Here is a 21,475-nt window from a genome sequence, read left to right as displayed (position 1 = left end):
GCCATCGTAGGAACTTCGCCAAAGAAAGAAATTGCAAACTCCTTCCAATTCTCATCCGCGACGAGATTCTCGTCTTCTCTAGTCCTAATTTCGCTTGTCAATAACGTGCGGAATGCAGAATGCGCAGTATGCAGCGCCTGACACATGGAGCCTCGGTCTCGGCGCGCGCGTTTTCGTGCCTCCCCGCAGTCGACTGATTTCTGTCCCGACTGGTTTCTGCGCTCTTTTCGCCTTTTTGTTCTTTCACCGTGGTCAGAGAATGCTGGGCCTTACGGCGTTGTGCTTCATCTGCCAACTATGAGTCTCATCTTCTGGCAGAAGACGTGCTATGCTGCGCGCAGACTAGTCGCTCGCACTACACCGCGGCGTCGACAGAACTAACGGGCTCGCAACTGACAGCTTTACAGGTCTATTCTCTCCCTTTCTGGGGAGCTAAGTTTTATTAACGAGGCAGTTTACTATCAAGACAATTGACCGGAAGGCATTAAATTTCGTCTCATTTACATGAACAATGCATTAACTTCATCCAAGAGAGCGATGATCCAGATCACACAGAACGGGCTTCGAAGAAACAGCAGAAGAAAAAAGGTATGTATCCCACCGTCGCACCAGCGATAACCAAAATGAAAATCAAATGTCGGATACTAAGTCCAACTTTTAGGGCAGGTCTACTCAATGGCCAGGCCGAGGTTCTCCTCAGCGGGCACCACACGAACGGTGTTGGTGTGGCCCATACCGCCACGCCAGCCCTGGACACAGACGATGGGGTCGCCCTTGTTGACGATGCCGAGCTTGAGACCGTGGTTGATGGCCCACTTGAGGCGGCGGTCGACGTCCTCCTGCCAGATCTTGACGTTGAAGTCGGGCTTCTTCTCAGGGAAATAGAAGGGCCACACGCCACGGTACAGGTGGGAGTACCGGGAAGCGGTGTCGTTGCGGGTGACCATCAGAATGGGGCACACGGGGCGGTACTTGGAGAGCAGACGGGCAGTCTTGCCGGAAGTGGTCAGAACGACGATGGCACCGGCGTTCAGCTCCAGGGAGGCACTGACGGCGGCCATGGCCATGGACTCGCAGGTCTCGGTGGGGCGAGGAGCCAGGTTGCGCAGCTCATCGAAGATCTGGTAGTGGGGGATGGTGACCTCGGCCAACAGGCAGGTCTCGTGCATCATCTTGACGGCCTCACAGGGGTAGTTACCCTTGGCAGTCTCACCGGACAGCATGACACAGTCGGCACCGTCGAGAACGGCGTTGGCAACATCGGAAACCTCAGCACGGGTGGGGCGGGGGTTGTATGTCATGGACTCGAGCATCTGAGTGGCACAGATGACGGGCTTGCCCTTGATGTTGCACTTGGCGATCATCATCTTCTGGGCCATGAAGACCTTGGGGGCAGGGATCTCGATACCGAGGTCACCACGGGCGACCATGACACCATCGGTCTCCTCGAGGATCTCATCGAAGTTGTTGACACCCTGCTGGTTCTCGATCTTGGCAATGATCTGAATCTCGCTGCCGTCCTCGCCGAGAATATCACGGATGCTCTGGATATCGCTACCGCGACGGATGAAGGAAGCGAAGATCATGTCGACCTTGTTCTTAACACCGAAGCGCAGATCGGCAATATCCTTCTCGGACAGAGCGGGGAGGTCTACGTCGGTACCGGGCAGGTTGACACCCTTGCGGGAGGAGATGTTGCCGTTGTTCAAGCACTTAGCGCGCAGGTTCTTCTCATCCAACACCTCGAGGACCTCAAATGAGAGGATGCCGTCATCAACATAGATGAGCTTGCCGGGGGAGATCACCCTGGTGATGTTCTTATAGTCAAGGTACCTGCAAGATGGCCGTGCGTTAGCCTCGCCCAAAAAAAAAAAAAAAAAGTCGCAATTTGACACGATAAGGACTTACATGTTCTTATCATCACAGGCAGTGGCATATTGATCATCAGTGGTGATGTTGATCTCAGCGCCCATCTTAATAGGGAAATCCTTGTCGTCGACGGTGTTACCGGTGCGGATCTCGGGGCCCTTGGTGTCGAGGGCAATGGCCAGAGGGCGGCCAGTCTGGGTGCGAGCAGCCTCACGGGCGTGGTCGATCACAGATTGGTGGTACTGAATGCCAAGTGTCAGCGACTGTCTCACCGCATGTTTGAGATAGAAAGGTCACTCACCTCATATGAGCCGTGGGAGAAGTTCATACGGACAACGTTAAGACCGACTACAGTCTCGTTAGTCTATCAATCGAACAACAACGCGATGAATCGATCGCGGGCACGGGTTGCCTTACCAGTGCGGAGAGCGTTGATCTTCTCGACGGAGTTGGTCTTGGGACCTGGATGGCGACTAATGTTAGCACAATTCCCCCCCCCCCCCGCTTCGAGGCAATCACTTCGGAGTGAAAGCCGAAGGTGGTAAGGCGAGCTGGGATAAGACATACCAATGGTACCGATGATGGAGGTACGGCGGAAGTTCTTGGCCGGCACCATCTCGGTGTTGAGCTTGGAGTGCCACTCCAGCTTCATCCGGTTGGACAGGTGGTCAAGGGAGCTAGTGGCAGCCATTTTGATCTGCTTCAAGACAAACGAATTGTGATGGCAGAATGAAGGTTGGAGGGATGTGGGAGAGAAAAGCTAGGAGGGGGGGAGAGAAGAAGTTGAGTGAGGGGCGGGAGGGAAAATGTTGGCCGCCAATACCTCTAGACTATCTCCGCTATCCGCTTTCGCCCCCGTGGGTGAGTGCATTGGCTATGCCCAACCTGGCTATAATCCCAGTCCTGTGCCTAATTATATGATTTATCTTATTATTTTGTGATTTTATTCTTTTATTCTTTTAGTTTGTCTCCCTGATTTATGCCTACCAATATTCGCCGCCTCAGGACAGGAGTCACCTGGGCAATCGGTTGCGGCGGCATCCGAAGCTGTAGGCCGAAAAAAAAAAAAAGATACAAGCTCCCCCGCCTGCATTGGGGGTTGTACTGGACCGCGCAGCGTACATTGTAGTCCATTTATCGAGTAAACGTGACAAATAAAGACACCCAATTTGATGGCCCCGGGTGACAGAAAAGGGATTTCGGTGGACTCGGTGGACTCGGTGAGCTTGGTGGGATCCGGCGGGTTACCTTATCGATAAGCCCTGTACACAGCTGTATGGCCTTGTTTACAAGGTGTCTATATTGGTATCAGCACCCCGTGATCTGCCACCAGCCGACGTCACATGAAAAGGATCCACGTGATACCTTCCCCGTCTCATTCCGCGCATCATCTGCTGCTGCTGCTGCTGCTCCGTACACTCCAAACTGCGATTCTATGCTCTTCTCAGCGATAGGGCTTTACTTTCTCAGCAAAATGGTATGATTTTTGCACCGTCCAGCTTCAGAGCCATCCACAAATGAGCAGCTTCGCTGACCGCTTGTTGAACAACAGTTCGGCCGTCTCACCCACTACGCATTCGATGCCGTCCTCTGTGAGCTCTCCGTGTGCATTCTTGGAGGATGTACCGAGACAAAGCTAACAGTTTATTCTCCAAACAGTCTCCGCCTTCCTGGCTGGCGTCAAACGCTCCACTGGCCTCACGTAAATACGATCCTTTCCCAGCCCACGTCTTTTAAAGCTTTCCGCATATCCCTATCAGAGAAGCTGGAAAGACTCGAAAACTCGAGAGGAAACATTCAAGCTAACTAGTCTGATCCTTCGCGTCCCCCCATGGGTCGTGTGGGGATCTCATAGCCCCAGTCTCAAATCTGAACAGATCTCTGAGAACAAAGAAGTCAAGCGTTGGGTCGACAACTACCTCGGCGTCGGCGAATGGGTCATGGATCAGTCCGTGGCTGTCATGGGCTCCTCCAGCTGGTTTGAGCGGAGACGGTGATTTGCTACGATACCGAGGCGAGCTATGATTCCCTTCTCAATGACTTGAGATTCACCTTCGACTCGGCATGATGTGTATTTACTGAAGAAGGAGGACTGGGAAATATTCATGAAAAAGGAAAGGATGGACTCCTATGTATCCCGCCAAGGCGATGTTTCGAACTTGGGTTTATTGTACAGGGTGCTTGCTGTGATGCTCTCCATATTCCTTTTCTGCCGCCGATGTGCACATCATGGCTTGATTGACGAGTGACGACTACTCTTCTCTGCGCTGCGATCTTCACTTCGACATGGTCACGTTCGGCGTCTTTGGCTTTTTCTGTTCTATCCGATACCTTTTGCCTTTGTACCTGTTCCACTATACCATCATACAATCAACTGTGTCTGTAAGGCGGTTGTGAAGTCACATTGGATCTTGTAGGAGGGCTGCGTTCAGGGCATTTGTGTCATGTGCTGTGTTAAGCCGGGTTGAAAGTCGTAGTTTTGAACATGGGCGCAAAGGGCTGGAGGTTGCAATGGGACGAATCAGTTCCAATGAGGGAGTCTCGAAGGTGCAAGTATTTCATCAAAGGCAAACTGGAAGCGTTTGTTCTAAAGACAATCCGCGTATACCTCGCCGGTACATCTTCGAGAGTGCGATGATGTAACACTAAGAATCGCGGCAGTAGAGCGTGATCGTGACTAGGTGCGAATCAAACGAGTAAAGAGGGAAGGACATCCAACAAAATATATGATTTAGAATGCCAAAGTTCCTCTCAGGTCTGCAAGAGAGCATCGATATCCACACGGCGGTAGTATGAGATGTGCCCCAACTCCACCCAGTAGTGTGCTAGGTAATCTGTCGAGATGAGAATAAGCTGGGAGTCGATGAAAGTGTCTGTTCAAACGTAAAGATTAGATCAGGCGCTAGGTCCCTAGAGGCATGCATACCGTCGCGGAAACCAAGACCAGCTAGATGTCCCTTACAACGCACGATTCGTGCGCCTTTAAACGGCTTCGAGTCCGACACAGAGAGAAGCCCATTTGAACCAATGTCCTCGGCGAGGAACGAGTACTCGCCACGAGGGACATTCGGGTCGCCAGTAAGCTTGACTGCTTCCAAGCTACCTTTCTGCACGATGTCTCCGGCGATCTCGCCTTCATTCTCCTCGGATTCCGATGGAGGCGGATCTCCCTGGAAAAGCAGAAGAAATTCACATCCGTGTGCAGAATAGTCTCCAACCCAGATACCCTGGTAGGGTTTCTCTCTTGTTGGCATATACAGGCTCGGGTCAAGCGTGGCGTAGGAGAAGATTGCTTCGTTCTCACTAGCCAACCCTGCCTGGAATCCAAACCGGAAATGTGCCCATCTTCGAATACGGAACCCTTTTTCTGAAACTTCGGTTGCGCGCTCGGGTAGCCTGAGAGGCGATGTTTCCCTCTCAATGCGGCTGTTCGCGGGTATCAATGGAGGGGGCCAAAGTTTGGCATCCGATTCATTGCTTGATTGGGTGTCTTTGGGACACAGTATCAAGGAGTTAAAAAGACCGTGTAATTCCGCCGACATGGGCATTCGACGCTCAGGCATCCACTTTTGAGATGCCGCTACCTTGGACGATGGATCCTGGTCTTTAAGGACCAGAACAGGATCATCTAGCCACAAGCTAACCTCGGGTTCGAACGCGAGGATCACAACCTCAGGGTGTGATTCCCAGACGTGAAATTGTGGTGCACCCTTTTCTGCGATGATTCGGTATGCATCAATCACTCCCCTTCGATTGTCATAACGGGCTAGAATTAAATTCCCCGTGTGATCGTGGTCGGAGAACCAGATCTTGTACTGGGGGATGAACCAGTACGAGAGGTGGGCAAGGTACAACCGGCGATAAGACTCGAACGGACCCGGATCCTTTATACCGTTCGGTAGATGTGAGTTGACTAATTTCCCCCACAGTATATCACTGGCACTATGCTCGCTGAACTTGCGACAGGTAGAGGCCAGGCGTGTGAGGTCTTGGGCGGATAGGTAGGAGAGAATCAGGTCGAGGATTTCGTTAGGAAGCTTAATAATACGGCAGGGCGATTGGAGCATGTCGTCCCGTGGCTGGTCAGGGAGGACCTCATCGATCTGGCCATGAAGCTCGTGGTCGCAGGAATACTGCAGATGACCAACACAGTTTGATCAGAAGGCTATTCACACCATGTTGCATTCCACTGTAGTTAAACTTACCTCACGATATGAAGCGACTATAGCCATCCTGACTGCGCTTCATCCGAGGGTTTCCAGAGGAAGATGTATAGGTGCTCACTGCTCAGTCTCTTTCAACGCAAACGACATCACTGACAAGGCTCGTAGTCAAGAGTCGAATGGCAGGCGCTTCGAGGGGATAGAGATAAGTGTCTATGCGAGACCTTGTGCAGACTAGGCTGATACCAAGCAGATTGGAGAGACCCAGAAGCTGGACGTGAGGAGAGCTCGATAACTGGTGGGTCGGCAGATAAGAGATAACAAGGAACTGGAGACCACTCCGCACGAGCCACAAATGACGCCCGTCCTCTTTTTCTCTCCGAAAACCAAGAATGGCAAAGTAGGAGAGGGAACAGAAAGGATAATGGGAGGTTACAATCTGAAATTTGCGTGTTAGGTGACTTTGTGCGGGCACCTAGGAGCACCCCTGTATCAGACAAGCTGCTAGCTCGTAGTTTTGGCCGAGCATCAAGCCCCGAAGAGTATAGATCGATCTCCTCTCGGCTATTAGCTCGAAAGCTCAGTGCACCCCTCCTATCACCCCGCTGCCCGCTGTCATGGCTAGGTCCCATACTATGTAGGTGTCGCATACTTTGGTGCCTTTGTTTAACAAAAAAGCGTTTATGCACATTTGATGTGTGATTTAATGCATTTTTATTTTTATTTTCATTTAAAATCGGTCCGAGCTCCGCGAAGGCTTTCAAGAGCCCTAGAGAGAAAAAGCCCAAGGCGAATAAAACCAGCTTTGTTCACATGACGATGGTCAGATGACTTCGTGTCCCGTTGTCAGGTGCACTATATACACCGGCAACAACTCTACCGATGAGATTCGACCACCAACCTTGGAACCGTGCAAACTTGAATCCTCATGCAAAGTCTGGATGAAACATCGAGCTAACAAGTGATCAGTTCATTAATAGCAGAGATTGTTTTGATGGGCTACACGTGACCACCCAAAGAAGCAGCATGTTTACGTGGCCGGAATAGGAAATATCATTGAGGCACGCGTTAAGGGGCACCTGCTGCCTACACGCGCCCCACCGTGTTTGTTTATGTTGTGATCTATAGAAATGCTCCATAAAGGCGCCAATCGGACAGATTTTTGGTACCTTTGTTTATTTATCTGCAACTCAATCTATTGTCCTGTCCAACCGCCCCCGCACTGTCTACGTGGCGCCGATACTTATACAATCCTATCTCCGCCACTACCTCTAACCTATAATGGAGACAAGACAATCCGCGAGAAAGCGGAGAAACAGCACGCTGTTGAGCTCGAGATGCGGGTCTCCTACCGCTCAACGCACAAGACCGAGTGTGTCTGCCGAGAGTACCGCGTCCAAGAGTACTTCGAGCACTCCGAGAAAACGCAGGAAGCGAGTCCGATTTTCCGACCCCGGTCCTCGCCTGCATGATGCTGGTACCTGTTCAACCGGCTTGACCCCGGCGATGAAACGCACTTCTTTTGGAGAGCGTAGCACCCAATTCCCAACTCCTGGAGATCGCTCGCCGAGCCGAACGGCCCGACGGAGATCGGCACCAGTACCACGCTTTCAAAGGTCTTTCGATACGATCGAGCCATTTGATGAGAGTTGTTCCGAGCGAGTGATGCAATTTACCCCTCTGCGTCAGATTCTGGACATACGCACCAAGAGGAGGATTCGCCGGATCGGTTTAAGTGATGAAATCAATCATATCGAGCGTGAGAAGCGCCAAACGTCTACCTTTGAGAGGACCTTAGCGGCTCTACGTGAAGAGCGAGACTCATTAAAAAATGAGTTGATCGCTATCAAGCAAAGCCGCGAGATCCCAGAGGATGACCTGCCATCTTATGAATCTTTTTGGATGTCTCCCCAAGTTCGTATCCAGGAACTCGAGCGTGAGACGTCTCGTCTGCGCGACGAAGTCTCCGTGGCCTCTTTCCGCAATCACGACGATTTTAGCAATGAAGGAGAAACATTCGTTCTCAACGACAGTGCCGTCATTGTTTCCAACTCTCCCGATTTCCGGGGGATTCGGGATTGCCACTCGCCTGTGTCGGATAGTCTGATGCTTGATCAGTCAAATGCCAATGTGTCAACTCAAACACAAACGCCGGATAGTACTGAAGACTCGGATCTTCACAGCCTCACACTCGATCTGGAGACAGCTAGGAATGAAAAGAAGCGACTGTTTAACGCATGTCGCTCGCATATCAGCGCATTCGAAACCTCGGGCATGGGTGACATCTTCCGCCAATCGTCGCCGCCGCCAGATTTCTTCGATAATATGATCTGTATCCTGACAGCCGCACTTTCTCGCGCATCCGACGTCACTCGAGCCCTTGATGGAATCAATCAGGAGTGTTCCACCTTGGGCTTCCCGGGCACGAGCGCAGACGATGTAATCTCTGACATGAAGTCCCACTTCCGCTCAGCACGCCTTGAGCTCGAACGTATCATACCGGGCGAGACTCCCAACGGTCTCGAAGATGGGAAAGCAACACTAGGTGCCCTAGTCAAGCGGGTTAAGTCTTTAGCAAAGGACCTACGTGCGGAACGCAAGCATCACTACGGCTCACTTGGCCGAGAGAAGGCTCTTCGCGGCCAGTTCGACAACCTATTACATCGGTACGAGGCAGCCGCAAGCAAAATCTGCAATCTCGAGGACTCGATCGCATCTTCAGCAGGCGATATGCTCCACACTAGAATGCGCATGCAAGAACTCGAGAACGAACATGAGGAGAAAAATATCGGGATTGAAAGATTAAACGCCGCACTGGACAAGTACCATGATGATGTGAAGAGCCTTGAAGAGCTGGTGGGCAGGTTGGAAGATGAGAACCTAGCCGCCAGGGATCAACATGCCCAGCAGATCTCTGACCTTGAGAAGCTAGTCGCCTGTGAGCGAAAGCAGCGATTTGCTATTGAGACATCGGCATCCGAATATGAATCTCGAATCCGCCAGCTGGAAGAAACCGTGGAGCATAACAGAGTTCGTGCTTGCGACCTCACGGCCGAAGCTGAATCTCTGGAGAAAGAACATGAAGAAGCTCTCGATGCCCTCAAGCAAAATGCAAGCAAGGAATTACAACAATACGAAGAAGACGCCGGAGCTCTCAACGTTCGTATCTCGGATCTCACTACCTCGCTTGAGGAAACCCGATCTGAAGCTCAGCGCCTCCGTCACATGAATCAAGGTCTCGAGGAGCAGTTACATATGGAAATAGATGCCCGTGATGATCTCCTCGAGAAGTGGGCCTCCGAGCAAGCTCGTGCCTTTGCCTCCATGAAAGAGAGCGTTAGCTCAGAGCGAAGACGAGCCAGGGTCCGCGCGGCCAACTGGGAGCTCAAATCGGACGATCTCATGTCCGATGGGACTACCGTCATGGGAAGTGAGCCTATTACTCCTGTCAGCATGACCAGGTTTGTTGATATTGAGATGGGCCGGGGTAAGAATCGCCGTCGCATGGATAGTGGGATTGGCATTCTTACTGAGGACGAGCTGCTGGCGAGTGAGGACGTTTCGGATCTGCGGGAGGGATTGGACTCTGATATCAATCTGCCTTCGTCTGATCTGATTGATATATAGATCTTGTACTTCAGTTCTTTCTCTTTTACCTTTCCTTTGTCTACGGGTGGGCTTTTAGACTGCCTTTCTTTGGTCTGCACATGTGGGAATTCTTCTATACATAAATCCGCATAGTGATATTTCGGTGTACATTAATTAAATGTCTGCTTTCTTGTTCCACACTCATAACTCAGTACCGTTTCGGTGTTACTTCGATTGCTTGTCGATTAAGAATGCGAAGTCAGAGCGGGGTACTATTCATGATGAGAACGCTGGGGCAATTGATGGTGTGAGCGGACATATTGGTCTGTTTTTTACTATCAGGGATATATCTATACTGTGTCAGATGATTCTAAACAAGGGCACGTATGGTGGCAAGGAGATCTGATCGCCTCAGGCAGTTGACTTCACCTTCAACAACTTCAACGCGAAGTTCCCTGATTATGCGCATAGGGTTGGTTTTGAGCTTGATCAGTTTTACTTTTCCGGGCCCATGGCTAACATGCAAGCTGGTGGGCATACTGGGGGTTACGGGCACGTCACTCGTTGTTGACCGTGCATCGGACACTTTTATGGTGTTACTGACACACGCCGTGCATCCGAATCGAATAATGATATTGTTCGGAAAGCGCTAGCATACTTGGTTGCGCAGGCACCGGGGCGGGATGTTCCTTTCCCTTCTTGATTTTTCACCTTAGCCTTATCTATGATAAATGGCAATGTACATATTTCATTACTGACCCATGCCCGGTCTCGATGTAAGTGAGACCATCAAGACTGTGTGTTTCTTGGCTGCGGCTTTTGTGTAACCGAGGGTGCCGGTAGGGCGGACGGTAAGCCGTGCGATTGCTGGAAAAGAAAAGGGTCCACAAAGCAAAATTTGGCCCAGTTGAAATCAAAATGATGAATGCTGAAGGACGGGAACACGGATAAACGGAAGAACGGGCAGCCTTCAGCCTTATTACTAGTGTGATACACAGATGCGCATGAACCGTGTGGATCCACTGGAGTCAGTCTGATAGGGCTGACGTCGGCCGAGTCCACACCTGGGGCAAATCTAAACGGTGTAAACCCCTCGTCCCCAGGGCTTCATTCAGTTTAGGCAGCAAAATTCATAGATTGTGCAATAGACAAGTCCCAGGTATGTTGTCCTAGCCCTGAGTAATTGCAGTTAGCCGGCATAAGGCGCAGGCTTGGGATACCAACCCCAACCCTAACAATCACAATCCCGTGTTTTATGGGGAACTATGGTGGAGATACGAAACATTGCGTCTTGGTGCCCCCTCGTTCGCTCCCTGACCTAAGCGATAAGCGACTAGTCTGATCATGCCCCGCGTGTCCATGTCATCACGCCGCTTCTTTTCCGTCTCAGACGGGTCTTTCCCCCTCCCTGATAATCCCATGGACAAATCCCCAGTCTCCGATCAGTCGCTCCCGCTGAGAGCCAGACACCTTGCAGAGTCACTTCGAAGCAATGATCGTGCCGATGAAGCTTCGGATGTGGAAAAGATTCTAGAGTCCGCCGATGCCGACAATGCCGATACTCAATCCGATCCGACTTTCGATGCACTGAACCGGCTCGACAACTTGGTAAAATCCTTTTTGAGAAGGGGCAAGTGGGCTGTAGCAGTTGAACTTGGTACCTTGGTCCTCGATGTCCGTGAGGCTAGCTATGGAGAAGAGGACCTGGCAACAATGAGCGCAATGAACAGTCTGGTTTCAGCATATTGGGGGCAAGGTCAATATGACGACGCGGTCAAGCTTGGCAAGAAAGTCACGAGACTGAGAAAACAAATCCTCGGCGAGAAAAATCCACAGACATTGGTTTCGATGTCGAATCTTGCATCAGCCTATCGAGGCCAAGGGCGATGGGAGGACGCCCAAAAGCTCGACTCTCGAGTGTTGGAGATTAAAGCAGAGACCTCTGGCCGAGGTCACCCCTCCACATTTGTCTCCATGGCGAACCTTGCAACCTCGTATGCAAGCCAGGGGAGATATGCAGACGCCGAATCCATCGAACGATCATTGGTGGAACTGGGAGAGAAGAAGTTCGGCGCAACGGAAGCTTCCATCTTGACATGGAAATCGAACTTGGCATCAACCTACCGAGACCAGGGACATCTTTCCCTCGCGGAAAGATTAGATCTGGAGGTCCTCGAGGCAAGACGGGAATCATTAGGCTCAGAGCATCCTTTGACCCTCACGTCTATTGCCAATCTAGCATCCACCTATCGCGTCCAGGGGCGGTGGGCAGATGCGGAATCCCTAGATCGCGAAGTCGTAGCAACTAGCAAGACAGCTCTGGGTGAAAAGCACCCTCAGACGCTGATGTCGATCAGCAACCTTGCATCTACCTGTCGCAGTCAAGGGCAACTAGAAGAAGCCAAAGATCTTGGAGAGAAATCGGCGGCGGGGTTGAAAGAGGTTCTCGGAGAGCGTCACCCGCATACATTGACTGCCTGGGCAGACGTGGCGGTGACCTACCATGTCAACGGACAACGAAGCGATGCAACGAAGCTAGGCTCTGAAGTCCTGCACATGATGGAAGAGTCATTAGGTGAAAAGCACCCACATACATTGAGTGTTATGTCCAATCTCGGGTTCATGTATCAGTCACAAGGCAAATGGGATCAGGCGGGTGGGTTTGCGGAGACTGTTTATACGCGAAGACGAAGCACATTGGGGGAGGAACATATGGATACTATTGCAGCTTTGGAAGATCTGAGGCGGATTTCATGGGTAGAAGCGGCGGACCGTAACGCGGCACTGGCGAGGTCTAAATGATGTTACTTTAGAGTTCAGCTGGTGGGGAAACCCATGCTTTTATTTTGAAACAGCGGAAACTATTGAAACTAGCGAAGATAGGGCAGTGTTTCCCGAGATTGCCCTGCACAGCCTCTTTGCCGAGAAGCGACCACCACCATTGCTGCATAAGAGTTTCGCCATTCGCTATAGGTACGAGGCCTAAAGACTCTGTTGGGAATTTGGCATGTCCTGGATTTGAATCCTAACACGTCAATTATAAGGGACTACCTCTCAATCCTTCGGTAGAAACAACCATCTTACATTAATTGATTAAATGAACTTGAAACATTCCTCATATTGTTTTTAACAATCTCGAATCCCAGTCTACATGACTCATTGACACCATGTTCTGCTGTGGTCTATAAACAGCCGATACTGCTTATACTCGAATTTTTCTCCTCTTGTGCTTCTTCTAATGATGCACGGAGAATTTTTTCACGTGCTGCGTGGATATAGCATGACAGAATATATCAGCTTTAAGGTGGAAGATGATGAGGCTATGTTCAACATCCGGGGTTTATTTCTGAGACGAAGGGCTTGAGTCTGAACTATGAAAGCGTTCATTTTTGTGCTGGAATAGGTCCCTATCTGCGACGATTTCAACTTTTGTTCCTCGCAAATGTTGAGAGATGATCTATCAATTGGTAGAGCCTCACACTATGAATCACTGATCTCCATCTACATATAGACACTTTGAATGTGAAAAGATTATTTTTGGCATTAGAATATCTATGGGAATCGCTCAAACAACACCAGTGGTATCTATGAATGACACTTAGTCAAACCCAGGCAAATACTCAATCAAAAGTTAGACAGCAGAGTGCTTCCCATTAGTACCTTTAGAAGTTTCGTCATTCCAATCTTTATCATGCCCCGGCTTCGCAAATGCCGAACCCAACAACGCCAAAGGATTATTGACACGCATGATCATACAATAAGCCAACGTGGTACCAGCAACCATAATCTCTTCCTGGAAAACCCGGTCATGAGCCTTGGGACCCATAAACTCGATCTTGCCAAGCTGCTTCAGTGCCCATATATTAGCCGTGAACTTAGCCACGGGCAACTGGTTCTCGTCGACGCAAATAAAGTCCCACGTCTTGAAGTCGCTATCACTCAGCCAGTGCATCGTGACAAGCTCGCCATCATTCGACATGGCCTTGGAGCGGTGCGTGTACTCGGTGCGCCAGCGCTTTTGTGCAACTAACTTGTCAGAGCGGCCGTGAACTTCGTAGTCGGCGTCGATGCGGACAGCGCGGATCTTGCCTTTGCCGACAATGTTGGAGCCGGTGGTGTTGTCATCTGAGTTGTCATCTTGAGTATTTGAGGTTTCTTCAGATGTGATTTCGGCTAGGGCGGCTGGGTTCGAGACTCGTTTGAATATGAGTTTTAGGCGTCCGAGGAAGTTGTATTGGAGGGTGTATAGTGGTGTGCCGCCGAATGTGTCGCCTTCATAAATAATGGACTTGAATTTCCGCCATGAGAAGTCAATTGTGAGAGAGGGGTTGGCAGTCTCGGACGTTTGACTTGGCATTGGGGAGGTTTCTTGAGATGATTCCATGTTGGATGTTGGAGGAGATTGTTCAGCTTGATTATAACTTAACCACGTAAGATTGAACTAAAAAATATCTAAACCGCAGCTTTACGGGCCCTTATATAACTTTAACTCACGATAGAGGGCTCGGCTATATCTGGGGCGCAGTTTTTGGCATCTTACCGCTCATCATCACCCGCTTTGGGGGGCATGTAGCGCCGCCGCCAATCATCGCGAATATGCGGAGCTCAGCCTTGCGGATCCTGATGTCATGGCCGCCATGGCCTTCATGGCCCCCAAATATTTGAGCGGAATATGCCCGATTCTTATTCTTATTGTTATTCTCCGGATGCTTTGCACTCAAATAGCTTCGTAGTGAGAAATTGCGCATCATGGGTTCTTCTTCAGTTTGGGAGTGGATCTGTCAAAGCCACATTGGTAAAGTTCCTCGGCCGCCTTGGTCATGATGGGACACCGACGTCAATCGGCAGCTAGCTCTAGCTTTCTTTCGTTCCAAGCTTCTTCAATAAACCCATTCCATTCTTTACCGTTCTTCCCATTGCATCCTACTTACAGCCCCTTCCCCTTCCTAAAACAGCGACTACCAACACTTATAGCTGCCGCTGCCGTTGAAACCCTGAACATCGTCAGCTTATCAGCTCTTCGCGGGACCCAATATTGCTGCTCACCATCCCACATTCTACACGGAGAAGCATCAAGATATCAGGATGGCCGCGTCAACTAAAGAATCGAAATATCGCATCAAGGTGACAGCGGGACCAGACTACGACCCCACCACGCACCAGGACGTTCATGTCAACGGCGACACTTTACGTATCGACAACGATCGCGTCACTTTAGACCTCGCCATCCGCATTCAAGATTACAAGGGTACCCTGAGGCCCTAGAAAATGCGACCATCAAGCAGATATAAATTGCTAACAACACCCAGGCTACCCTGAGAACTCCCCCACAACGAACCCCTACTTCAAAGACCCCCTCCACACAAACGACCAATACTCCATCTCCATCTCGTTCACTCCAAAAGAAGACATCAACGGCAATGACCTAATATTCGGCAATGACTTCGACAAACCTCTGCGCGATCGTTTGCCAATGGGTTTCAACGCAGCCCTACGTCTCGTGCAATGGTCTCTAGACCCCTCCATCGAGGGCGACGCCTATGCCGATAAGCCGTATTTGTACAGTCCTGCACTAGCTACCTGGAATCAGTTTCGGGTTGGCGACAAGGAACATCAGGATGTGAAGGGGGATTATGTTGTGAAAGAAGGTGCTGATGCTACGGGCAAAGAAGTTCGAAGCCAGCTTCAGATTCCCGATACACCGGATGGGCGACGCAAGCATTTCCAGACGGAGGCGAATCGCCAGGCCTTTGTTTTTGAGAAGGGGAGGTCTTACTTGGCTGATTTTGGGAATCAATATTTGTGTTTCAGTGGTAAGTTCATCCAGATGTGTTGTATACTTTGTTCGCATGGGGATGGTTTGCTGACTTGGGATTAGACATTTCTGTCAAATTGCCTGGATTCCACATTCCTGTGGAGGGCATGGTGGATGATGAGCATAATGAGCTTCGATATGTTTTGAAGGACTCGAAGACTGGGAGGGTCTACCTTGTGGTTTTGTTTACTCTGCTTCGGAACTCAGCGGAGAGTGAACAACCCCCTTCTCAAGAAGAACCGGTCAATGAGATCGACGAGGTTGATTAGGAGGCGGAGGCTCGTCTGTCTATCTTTTCAATTGAGATCCTTGCATACAAGATTTAGAGCATACTAGATAGATCTTTGATACTCGGACAAGAACTCGGTCAATTTTATTTTCCTCGCCTGCACTATTCACTCAGGCCGGGGTCTATGTACAGTTATTTCTTACAGTCTCTTGAGGACATCGTCGAGGACCTGCTGGGTAGTGGCCTTGCCACCCATGTCAGGGGACAGGAACTTAGCCTCATCCAGGTTACCATCGACAGCAGCGTAGATCTTAGCAGCAGCGTTGGCCTCACCGAGGAACTCGAGCATCAGAGCAACACTGCGCAGAGTAGCGATAGGGTTGGCAATGCCCTTGCCCTCAATATCGGGAGCGGAACCGTGGCAAGGCTCACCGATAGCGAAACCATCACCGACGTTGGCGCTAGGAACCAGACCCAGACTGCCGACCAGGGCAGCAGCACCGTCGGACAAAATGTCACCATACAGGTTAGGGGCGACAATGACGTCGTAGTACTCGGGCTGGCGGAAGAGCTTGTAGACCATAGAGTCGACGATCTGCTCCTCGACGAGAACGGAGGAGAACTTCTCGGCAGCGAGGGCGCGGCGCGCGGTCTCACGGAACAGGCCGTCGGTCTGGGACAGGACGTTGGACTTGTGCGTGATGGTCACCATGGGCTCGGTACGGGTGGAGAGGCCCGGGTTACCGGCACGGATCGCCTGGCGGCGGAGAGCGATCTCACCAGCAATGGTGGAAATGCGCAACGAGGCCCGCTCGGAGATGCGCTTGATGGCTTCGGCGACCTTGCCTTCGGGGGTCTCACGGGTGGTTTCCTCCTTGACGTAGAGGTCCTCGGTGTTCTCACGAACGATAACAAGGTCGATGGGCTTGCCGTTGCTGCTACCGACGGTGGTCTTGACGGGGCGAACGTTGGCGTACAGGTCGAGCTTCTTGCGCAGGGCGACAATGGGGGAAGAGTAGCCGGCAACCTTGGTGCTTGGGGAGCTGGGTGGTGGTGAGAGTCAGTCAGGGAGTTCGATGAGCTGGGTGGTGAGGCTGAGTTCTCACCTGACAGCACCGAAGAGAGCACCATCACACTCCTTCTTCAGAATGTCGACGGTCTTGTCAGGCAGAGCGGTACCGGTGCGCTGGAAAGTGTCATAGCCGGCCTCGAGGTCGACGAAGCTGAACTTGAGGTTCAGGGACGAGGGGAGAGACTCGAGAATACGACGACCAGCCTATAATGCACCTGTCAGTTTCTCGGTCTGAGAATTGGGGTTCGCTCTGCTCGTGCGAGAGGTACGTACCGGGATGACCTCCCGTCCGATGCCGTCTCCGGGGATGAGACCTATACAGCTCCAATTAGCCTCAATTCATTAAAGCAACCACCAGACAGCTCCTGGGCCCATACCAATACGAAGAGTCCGAGCAGCAGCAGCCATTGTGATTTTTGTTCGAGGGATGCTTCCTGGCTTCGGGCATTCGCCGTCATCGGAGCTTTACATTTTGTATGCGGTGATGGAATATCATTGATCCGGACAGACTCCGGGGTCCGGAGTAAAGCACGCGGTTCGGATGTTTACGACCTGGAGCATTTATTTCACGCATATACGGAGTGAAGTGTCTTGTGATTAGTTTTTGAAAAAGCGATTTGTGATGATAGTCCCAAATGGTCACAAGCAACGAGGAGCGCAACTCAGCCGCACAGGGAGGCTCTAGGTGCCTTACCCGAAAGGGACAGATATCGCGAGCAACGCTCCTGTGGCAGACTCACCTGATTATGGTCTCTATTTGGCCTTGGCAGTGCACTGATCCAATCCCTGTCCATTTTATCGGCGGGCCCGATCCTTTAAATCGGGGTTTTGGTATGTCGTTAAGGTTTTACGCCAGGCCACTGGTCACGCTAAACCCGAAGTGGTCAGTAACCGCGATGTGTATCCACTGGATCTATAGCAGTACAATAAAACCTGAAGCAAAGGAACATGCATAGATGAATACTTAAAAGATGTGAATCTTACTCTAGCACTCAATAAACATCTGCTACTCATCCTTTTCCCTTACAGCCAACATGACAGCCTCGATCGTCTCGCGGGGCGCTGATGCTTTGATCTCCCCTGGGAGAAGGAACATCGCTATCGCGGAAATTGTCCTCTTTTCTATCATCCATCTGACTCAAATACCTCTGCGATATATGCAGGAATGGCGTTACTGGCACCATAATAAGAGACAGAGCCATGGGCGCTGCTACTTCTATTCCTGGTGGAGTATGGTTGGCATCCTAGCACAAGGTAAGTGGACAGTCCTACTGAATGATTAAAGAGACGACAGAATCTAAACAGTTGCTATTCCAGTACGCATTGCGGGATCTGCTATAATGCTCTCGACTTCTGAGCCCAACAAATCTATGCTTATCGCTGAATCTGCCATGCAAAACGCTGGCCTTTCGCCTCTTTTATTCGAAGTGAGCCTTGTTCTTTTGGCATGGTATGAACCCTCTCGTAATCCTTGCAAATATTTAACAAAGCTAATTTCTTTTTTCGGTACAGTGGTCAGTCAGGAAAATTCGGGCCCGGAAAATCGAGTTATCCAAAGCCATTGAGGTTCGCTCTGCATGGCTTCCGCTTCCCCATCGTCATCGCCATTGTGCTCGCTATCGTGGGTGGAATTGTCGAGATATCCGCTCTTGGAGAAGCAGGATCTGTCCTGCTCATCGTCACATTCGCGTTTGTGTGCGGGCTCGTTGTCTGGCTAGCGGTGAATTCTCGGTCAACTCTCCCAGTGGAGGGTCATCGCGGAGTTCTGCTGGTTCTTCTCGCACTCCCATTCCTCTTGATCCGTATTGTCTACTTCCTCCTGTTGGAATATGGGCCTCCAAAATTTAACCCTGTCACGGGTGGCGTCGGCACCCTAGCTGCTATGGGCTTGTTGATGGAGATCTTTGTTGTCATATTGCTTCTGACAGCCCGCGCCGTGGCGATGCCCATCTGGTCAGCCAATTTGAAGCAGAATATTGAAGCTTGTGATGCTGATGCTGAAGGGCTAGGTAATTGATTCCATAGTCAAATGGGGACTTGATGATAGGGATGGCTCTTGAAAAGAGTGGGGATATTTTATTGATTTCAGAATTTAGTCTTCATCTTCACAAATCATTATTCAATAATCTCGTAGTTCTCTGGTCGAGCCGCGGCGTATATCTTTGAGAATGATTCTAGCCGCGTTAAGATCCATGATCTTGTGAGAGGACCACTGACTTCATATGCCACCCGCAACGGGAATCCCAGTCGAAATGGGCCAAGAGCGCCAACGCCGCTGTATTCAACCGACTTGCAAATTTGATCGCAAAAGTAAATCACCATGGACCCGTGAGGGCCGGGATAGCCAAACGTCTTGAGGGTTTCGTGTATGATCGCCATGTATGCGTAGTAAGCGCAATATATCGTCGCGTGAATCATCTCCTCGTATACGAGAATAGCAGGGTATACCTCATCTTCTGTAGAGGAGGGTATTTCAACTGGGTGTGGGGCGATTTGAGAGTACTGTGCATGCCAAATAGCCAACTTGCTTTGTATGGCAAGGGCTTGTGTGAGAGTAGCTGATACAGTCTGTTGTGCCTCTAGAGTCGACAAGTCCACCTCTTTCAAGCTGTAGAATTTGTGAACGAGGCTAGGTGCGTAAGTGAAAAGAGCGAAGAATTGCTCAATACTGTTGTGGAGATCGGTCGGCATATCTGCTGTGTATTGTTGCTGCATCATATGGTGCCATTCTTCGGAGGCCAGGAAACATTGCTCCCCAGAGAACATCGAATGCATGACCTATTGGTTTGTTAGGGAAAAGAATCCAAAGATTTAAAAGCGCTCAAGTGTGGGTACGAATTACGTACTACTAATCCACGAGAGGCCTTTAATAAGGTGATATCGAGCTGGTTGCGATATCGGTCGGGACCCCTGACTCTGATCAGTTGGCCGAGCCCCTTAGCATGCTTCATCCAAGACTCGGGGTTTTCATTATCTGTAAAGAGCTGTAGTGTAGTTAGAATCCAGCACGTCACTTGTAGTAAAGGGATCCGACTAATTATCAGTCTTACCTCGTATATGCATAATAGCACAACCGCACAAAATATGTAGGTTGAAAAGCATTCTGAAGGACTTGTCAGAGCCTTGCGAAGTCGATGCAAGGCTTCCCCATAGGCAGATCTGGCGTAGACAACCATCTGCTCATCTTGAAAGGTTTTCCCATAATGGTGCGCCACAAAGGACTTGATCGTTGCATCCAGTGTGTGATTCAGGCCGTAGATAGACGGAAGGAAGCCAAACCAGTGGTGGGCAAAATGGTTCTGGTTAGATGATACGGGCTGAGAGAAGTCCACAATCAGAGAGCCCAAACTTTGCAAGACATTCAAGTCCGCAGATACAAGGGTGGAGGGTCTCTCTGGCAGAAGAACCTCCTGGCTTGAAGATTGGCTATCACTTCCTGTGCTTGGACTGGTAGATACCGAGCGCTTTCCGTCTATGCTGTCACTGCCATCAGGACGAACTCGCCGACTCCGGTATGGTTTTCCGGTAATGAATTTAAAGCCTCTATTATATCCTGGACATGGCTTGCCGTACTTTTCGCATTTGACACATCCAGGGGCTCTTTCGTCACACTGTGGCGCTGTTAGAATCACGACTATTTGTCTGAACCGCAACACACCCACTTTGACTCGGCGCTTCACACAGGTAGAGCAGCCACTGCTTCGAGGTACGCCGACCATCTTCAATCATCCATCAGCATGCTTTTAGGTCAAGGAATGTAGACGTCGTATAAATGCTGGAACCCCCTCCAGCTCACGCTTGCTGACATAATACCGGCAATTAGTTGGGCCGCTCCGCTTGATGTTGACAGGCGCGTGGCATTCAAACGCATCTTGCAAGTGCATCTAGATAGTCTTTGTGAGCAACTTGCATAGAAGAACCAAGACAATATGCACCATGTGTTAGATATTCCCTAATGACAGCTATGATGCCACGGGTAGCTACGGGTAAGGCACTGACGCCGGACCCCCACAGCGTGACGCTATTGAACGCAGCATAGTGGGGGTCATGAATTGACCCCTTTCTAAAGGTAAGCACCTAAGCACTAGTTCGGCTTCTAGAACATTGCTGTATAATGACTAGGGGTTAGCTAGAGGGAAATCAGTCCAGGATCAGGGTGCTGCGAAGCAAATGAGATACGTGACGCGATCGGCTCCCCGGACCATGGAATTAAATCCGATCGAAGTTTGGATCGCCAATCTGCGTGTTTACGTGCAGCCTGAGGCCTAGATCCCATGCAAGGAGGTTTCTATACAAACCGGTTCCATTGGATGCTGAACGCCGAACGCTGGACAACAGTATAGTAAGACAGATCAACAGCGATGGACGGAGATGAGCAGGAGTTCAGGAGAAAAGGCCAGGTATGAGAACACTAAACCACTGTTACAGACAGATGGAAACCCCGTCATTTGCCCCCTGAATTACAGGGGGAGCCCGGCGTAAACGTTACAATTATTGTATGCAGCTGTTTCACTCCATTGGAGGCGCTAATTCATTACTAGCGTCTTAACCTTCCTGATCGACCCTTCTTTACGTCTCCTTCCTTCCTCCGATGCTCGTTTCAAAACACCGTGTTCATTTGCTTCTCTAAAACGCGAGCGATTCGGTACTCACCATCTGCCCCCGTCTCAACCGCACCCTCGCGCCCCTGTGCGCTCGACGCGTCCCGAACCCTTCTATTACACCACCCCTGACTGCTT

The 21,475-nt window shown here is 50.6% G+C and overlaps 10 protein-coding genes across 10 annotated transcripts; 5 read left to right on the top strand and 5 right to left on the bottom strand.

The window, feature by feature from the left end:
- Positions 1 to 668: 668 nt before the first annotated feature.
- Positions 669 to 2,569, bottom strand: N7443_010041 (pyruvate kinase CDC19; the record flags this gene model as incomplete). Its single annotated transcript, XM_056890097.1, has 5 exons — positions 2,437 to 2,569; positions 2,287 to 2,331; positions 2,171 to 2,217; positions 1,909 to 2,111; positions 669 to 1,833 (listed from the first exon to the last, which is right to left on the bottom strand). The coding sequence occupies exons 1-5, from the start codon at positions 2,558 to 2,560 to the stop codon at positions 669 to 671; spliced, it is 1,584 nt and encodes a 527-aa protein (XP_056736588.1). The 5' UTR covers positions 2,561 to 2,569.
- A 774-nt stretch (positions 2,570 to 3,343) lies between these two features.
- On the top strand, positions 3,344 to 3,866 carry N7443_010040 (DUF1748 domain-containing protein; the record flags this gene model as incomplete). The annotated part of the gene is made up of 4 exons (XM_056890096.1): positions 3,344 to 3,346; positions 3,422 to 3,461; positions 3,529 to 3,571; positions 3,680 to 3,866. The coding sequence occupies 4 exons, from the start codon at positions 3,344 to 3,346 to the stop codon at positions 3,864 to 3,866; spliced, it is 273 nt and encodes a 90-aa protein (XP_056736587.1).
- Positions 3,867 to 4,620: 754 nt separating this feature from the next.
- Positions 4,621 to 6,101, bottom strand: N7443_010039 (F-box protein; the record flags this gene model as incomplete). Its single annotated transcript, XM_056890095.1, has 3 exons — positions 4,621 to 4,742; positions 4,796 to 6,002; positions 6,075 to 6,101. The coding sequence occupies 3 exons, from the start codon at positions 6,099 to 6,101 to the stop codon at positions 4,621 to 4,623; spliced, it is 1,356 nt and encodes a 451-aa protein (XP_056736586.1).
- Positions 6,102 to 7,313: 1,212 nt separating this feature from the next.
- N7443_010038 (uncharacterized protein) lies at positions 7,314 to 9,659 on the top strand (the record flags this gene model as incomplete). The annotated part of the gene is made up of 1 exon (XM_056890094.1): positions 7,314 to 9,659. The coding sequence occupies one exon, from the start codon at positions 7,314 to 7,316 to the stop codon at positions 9,657 to 9,659; it is 2,346 nt and encodes a 781-aa protein (XP_056736585.1).
- Positions 9,660 to 10,964: 1,305 nt separating this feature from the next.
- N7443_010037 (Peptidase S33 tripeptidyl aminopeptidase-like C-terminal) lies at positions 10,965 to 12,422 on the top strand (the record flags this gene model as incomplete). Its single annotated transcript, XM_056890093.1, has 1 exon — positions 10,965 to 12,422. One exon carries the CDS (start codon positions 10,965 to 10,967, stop codon positions 12,420 to 12,422), a length of 1,458 nt encoding a protein of 485 aa, XP_056736584.1.
- An 829-nt stretch (positions 12,423 to 13,251) lies between these two features.
- Positions 13,252 to 14,004, bottom strand: N7443_010036 (Decarboxylase NovR; the record flags this gene model as incomplete). Its single annotated transcript, XM_056890092.1, has 1 exon — positions 13,252 to 14,004. One exon carries the CDS (start codon positions 14,002 to 14,004, stop codon positions 13,252 to 13,254), a length of 753 nt encoding a protein of 250 aa, XP_056736583.1.
- Positions 14,005 to 14,705: 701 nt separating this feature from the next.
- N7443_010035 (DUF1769 domain-containing protein) lies at positions 14,706 to 15,704 on the top strand (the record flags this gene model as incomplete). The annotated part of the gene is made up of 3 exons (XM_056890091.1): positions 14,706 to 14,868; positions 14,930 to 15,433; positions 15,499 to 15,704. 3 exons carry the CDS (start codon positions 14,706 to 14,708, stop codon positions 15,702 to 15,704), a joined length of 873 nt encoding a protein of 290 aa, XP_056736582.1.
- A 159-nt stretch (positions 15,705 to 15,863) lies between these two features.
- lysB (homoisocitrate dehydrogenase lysB) lies at positions 15,864 to 17,144 on the bottom strand (the record flags this gene model as incomplete). The annotated part of the gene is made up of 4 exons (XM_056890090.1): positions 15,864 to 16,707; positions 16,771 to 16,940; positions 17,010 to 17,050; positions 17,114 to 17,144. 4 exons carry the CDS (start codon positions 17,142 to 17,144, stop codon positions 15,864 to 15,866), a joined length of 1,086 nt encoding a protein of 361 aa, XP_056736581.1.
- A 626-nt stretch (positions 17,145 to 17,770) lies between these two features.
- Positions 17,771 to 18,744, top strand: N7443_010033 (uncharacterized protein; the record flags this gene model as incomplete). The annotated part of the gene is made up of 3 exons (XM_056890089.1): positions 17,771 to 17,990; positions 18,054 to 18,186; positions 18,249 to 18,744. Coding segments are annotated over 3 exons (849 nt in total), but the record flags the coding sequence as incomplete, so codon positions are not given.
- Positions 18,745 to 18,851: 107 nt separating this feature from the next.
- On the bottom strand, positions 18,852 to 20,455 carry N7443_010032 (Zn(II)2Cys6 transcription factor; the record flags this gene model as incomplete). Its single annotated transcript, XM_056890088.1, has 4 exons — positions 18,852 to 19,514; positions 19,583 to 19,720; positions 19,787 to 20,355; positions 20,395 to 20,455. The coding sequence occupies 4 exons, from the start codon at positions 20,453 to 20,455 to the stop codon at positions 18,852 to 18,854; spliced, it is 1,431 nt and encodes a 476-aa protein (XP_056736579.1).
- Positions 20,456 to 21,475: the final 1,020 nt, after the last annotated feature.

The sequence above is a fragment of the Penicillium atrosanguineum genome, assembly GCF_028827265.1.
Source record: "Penicillium atrosanguineum strain IBT 20685 chromosome Unknown utg000008l_segment0_segment0, whole genome shotgun sequence".
In the NCBI taxonomy this organism is placed as follows: domain Eukaryota; kingdom Fungi; phylum Ascomycota; class Eurotiomycetes; order Eurotiales; family Aspergillaceae; genus Penicillium; species Penicillium atrosanguineum.
The sequence above is the reverse complement of the archived record's forward strand: the minus strand, read 5'-3'. Positions and strand labels throughout refer to the sequence as shown.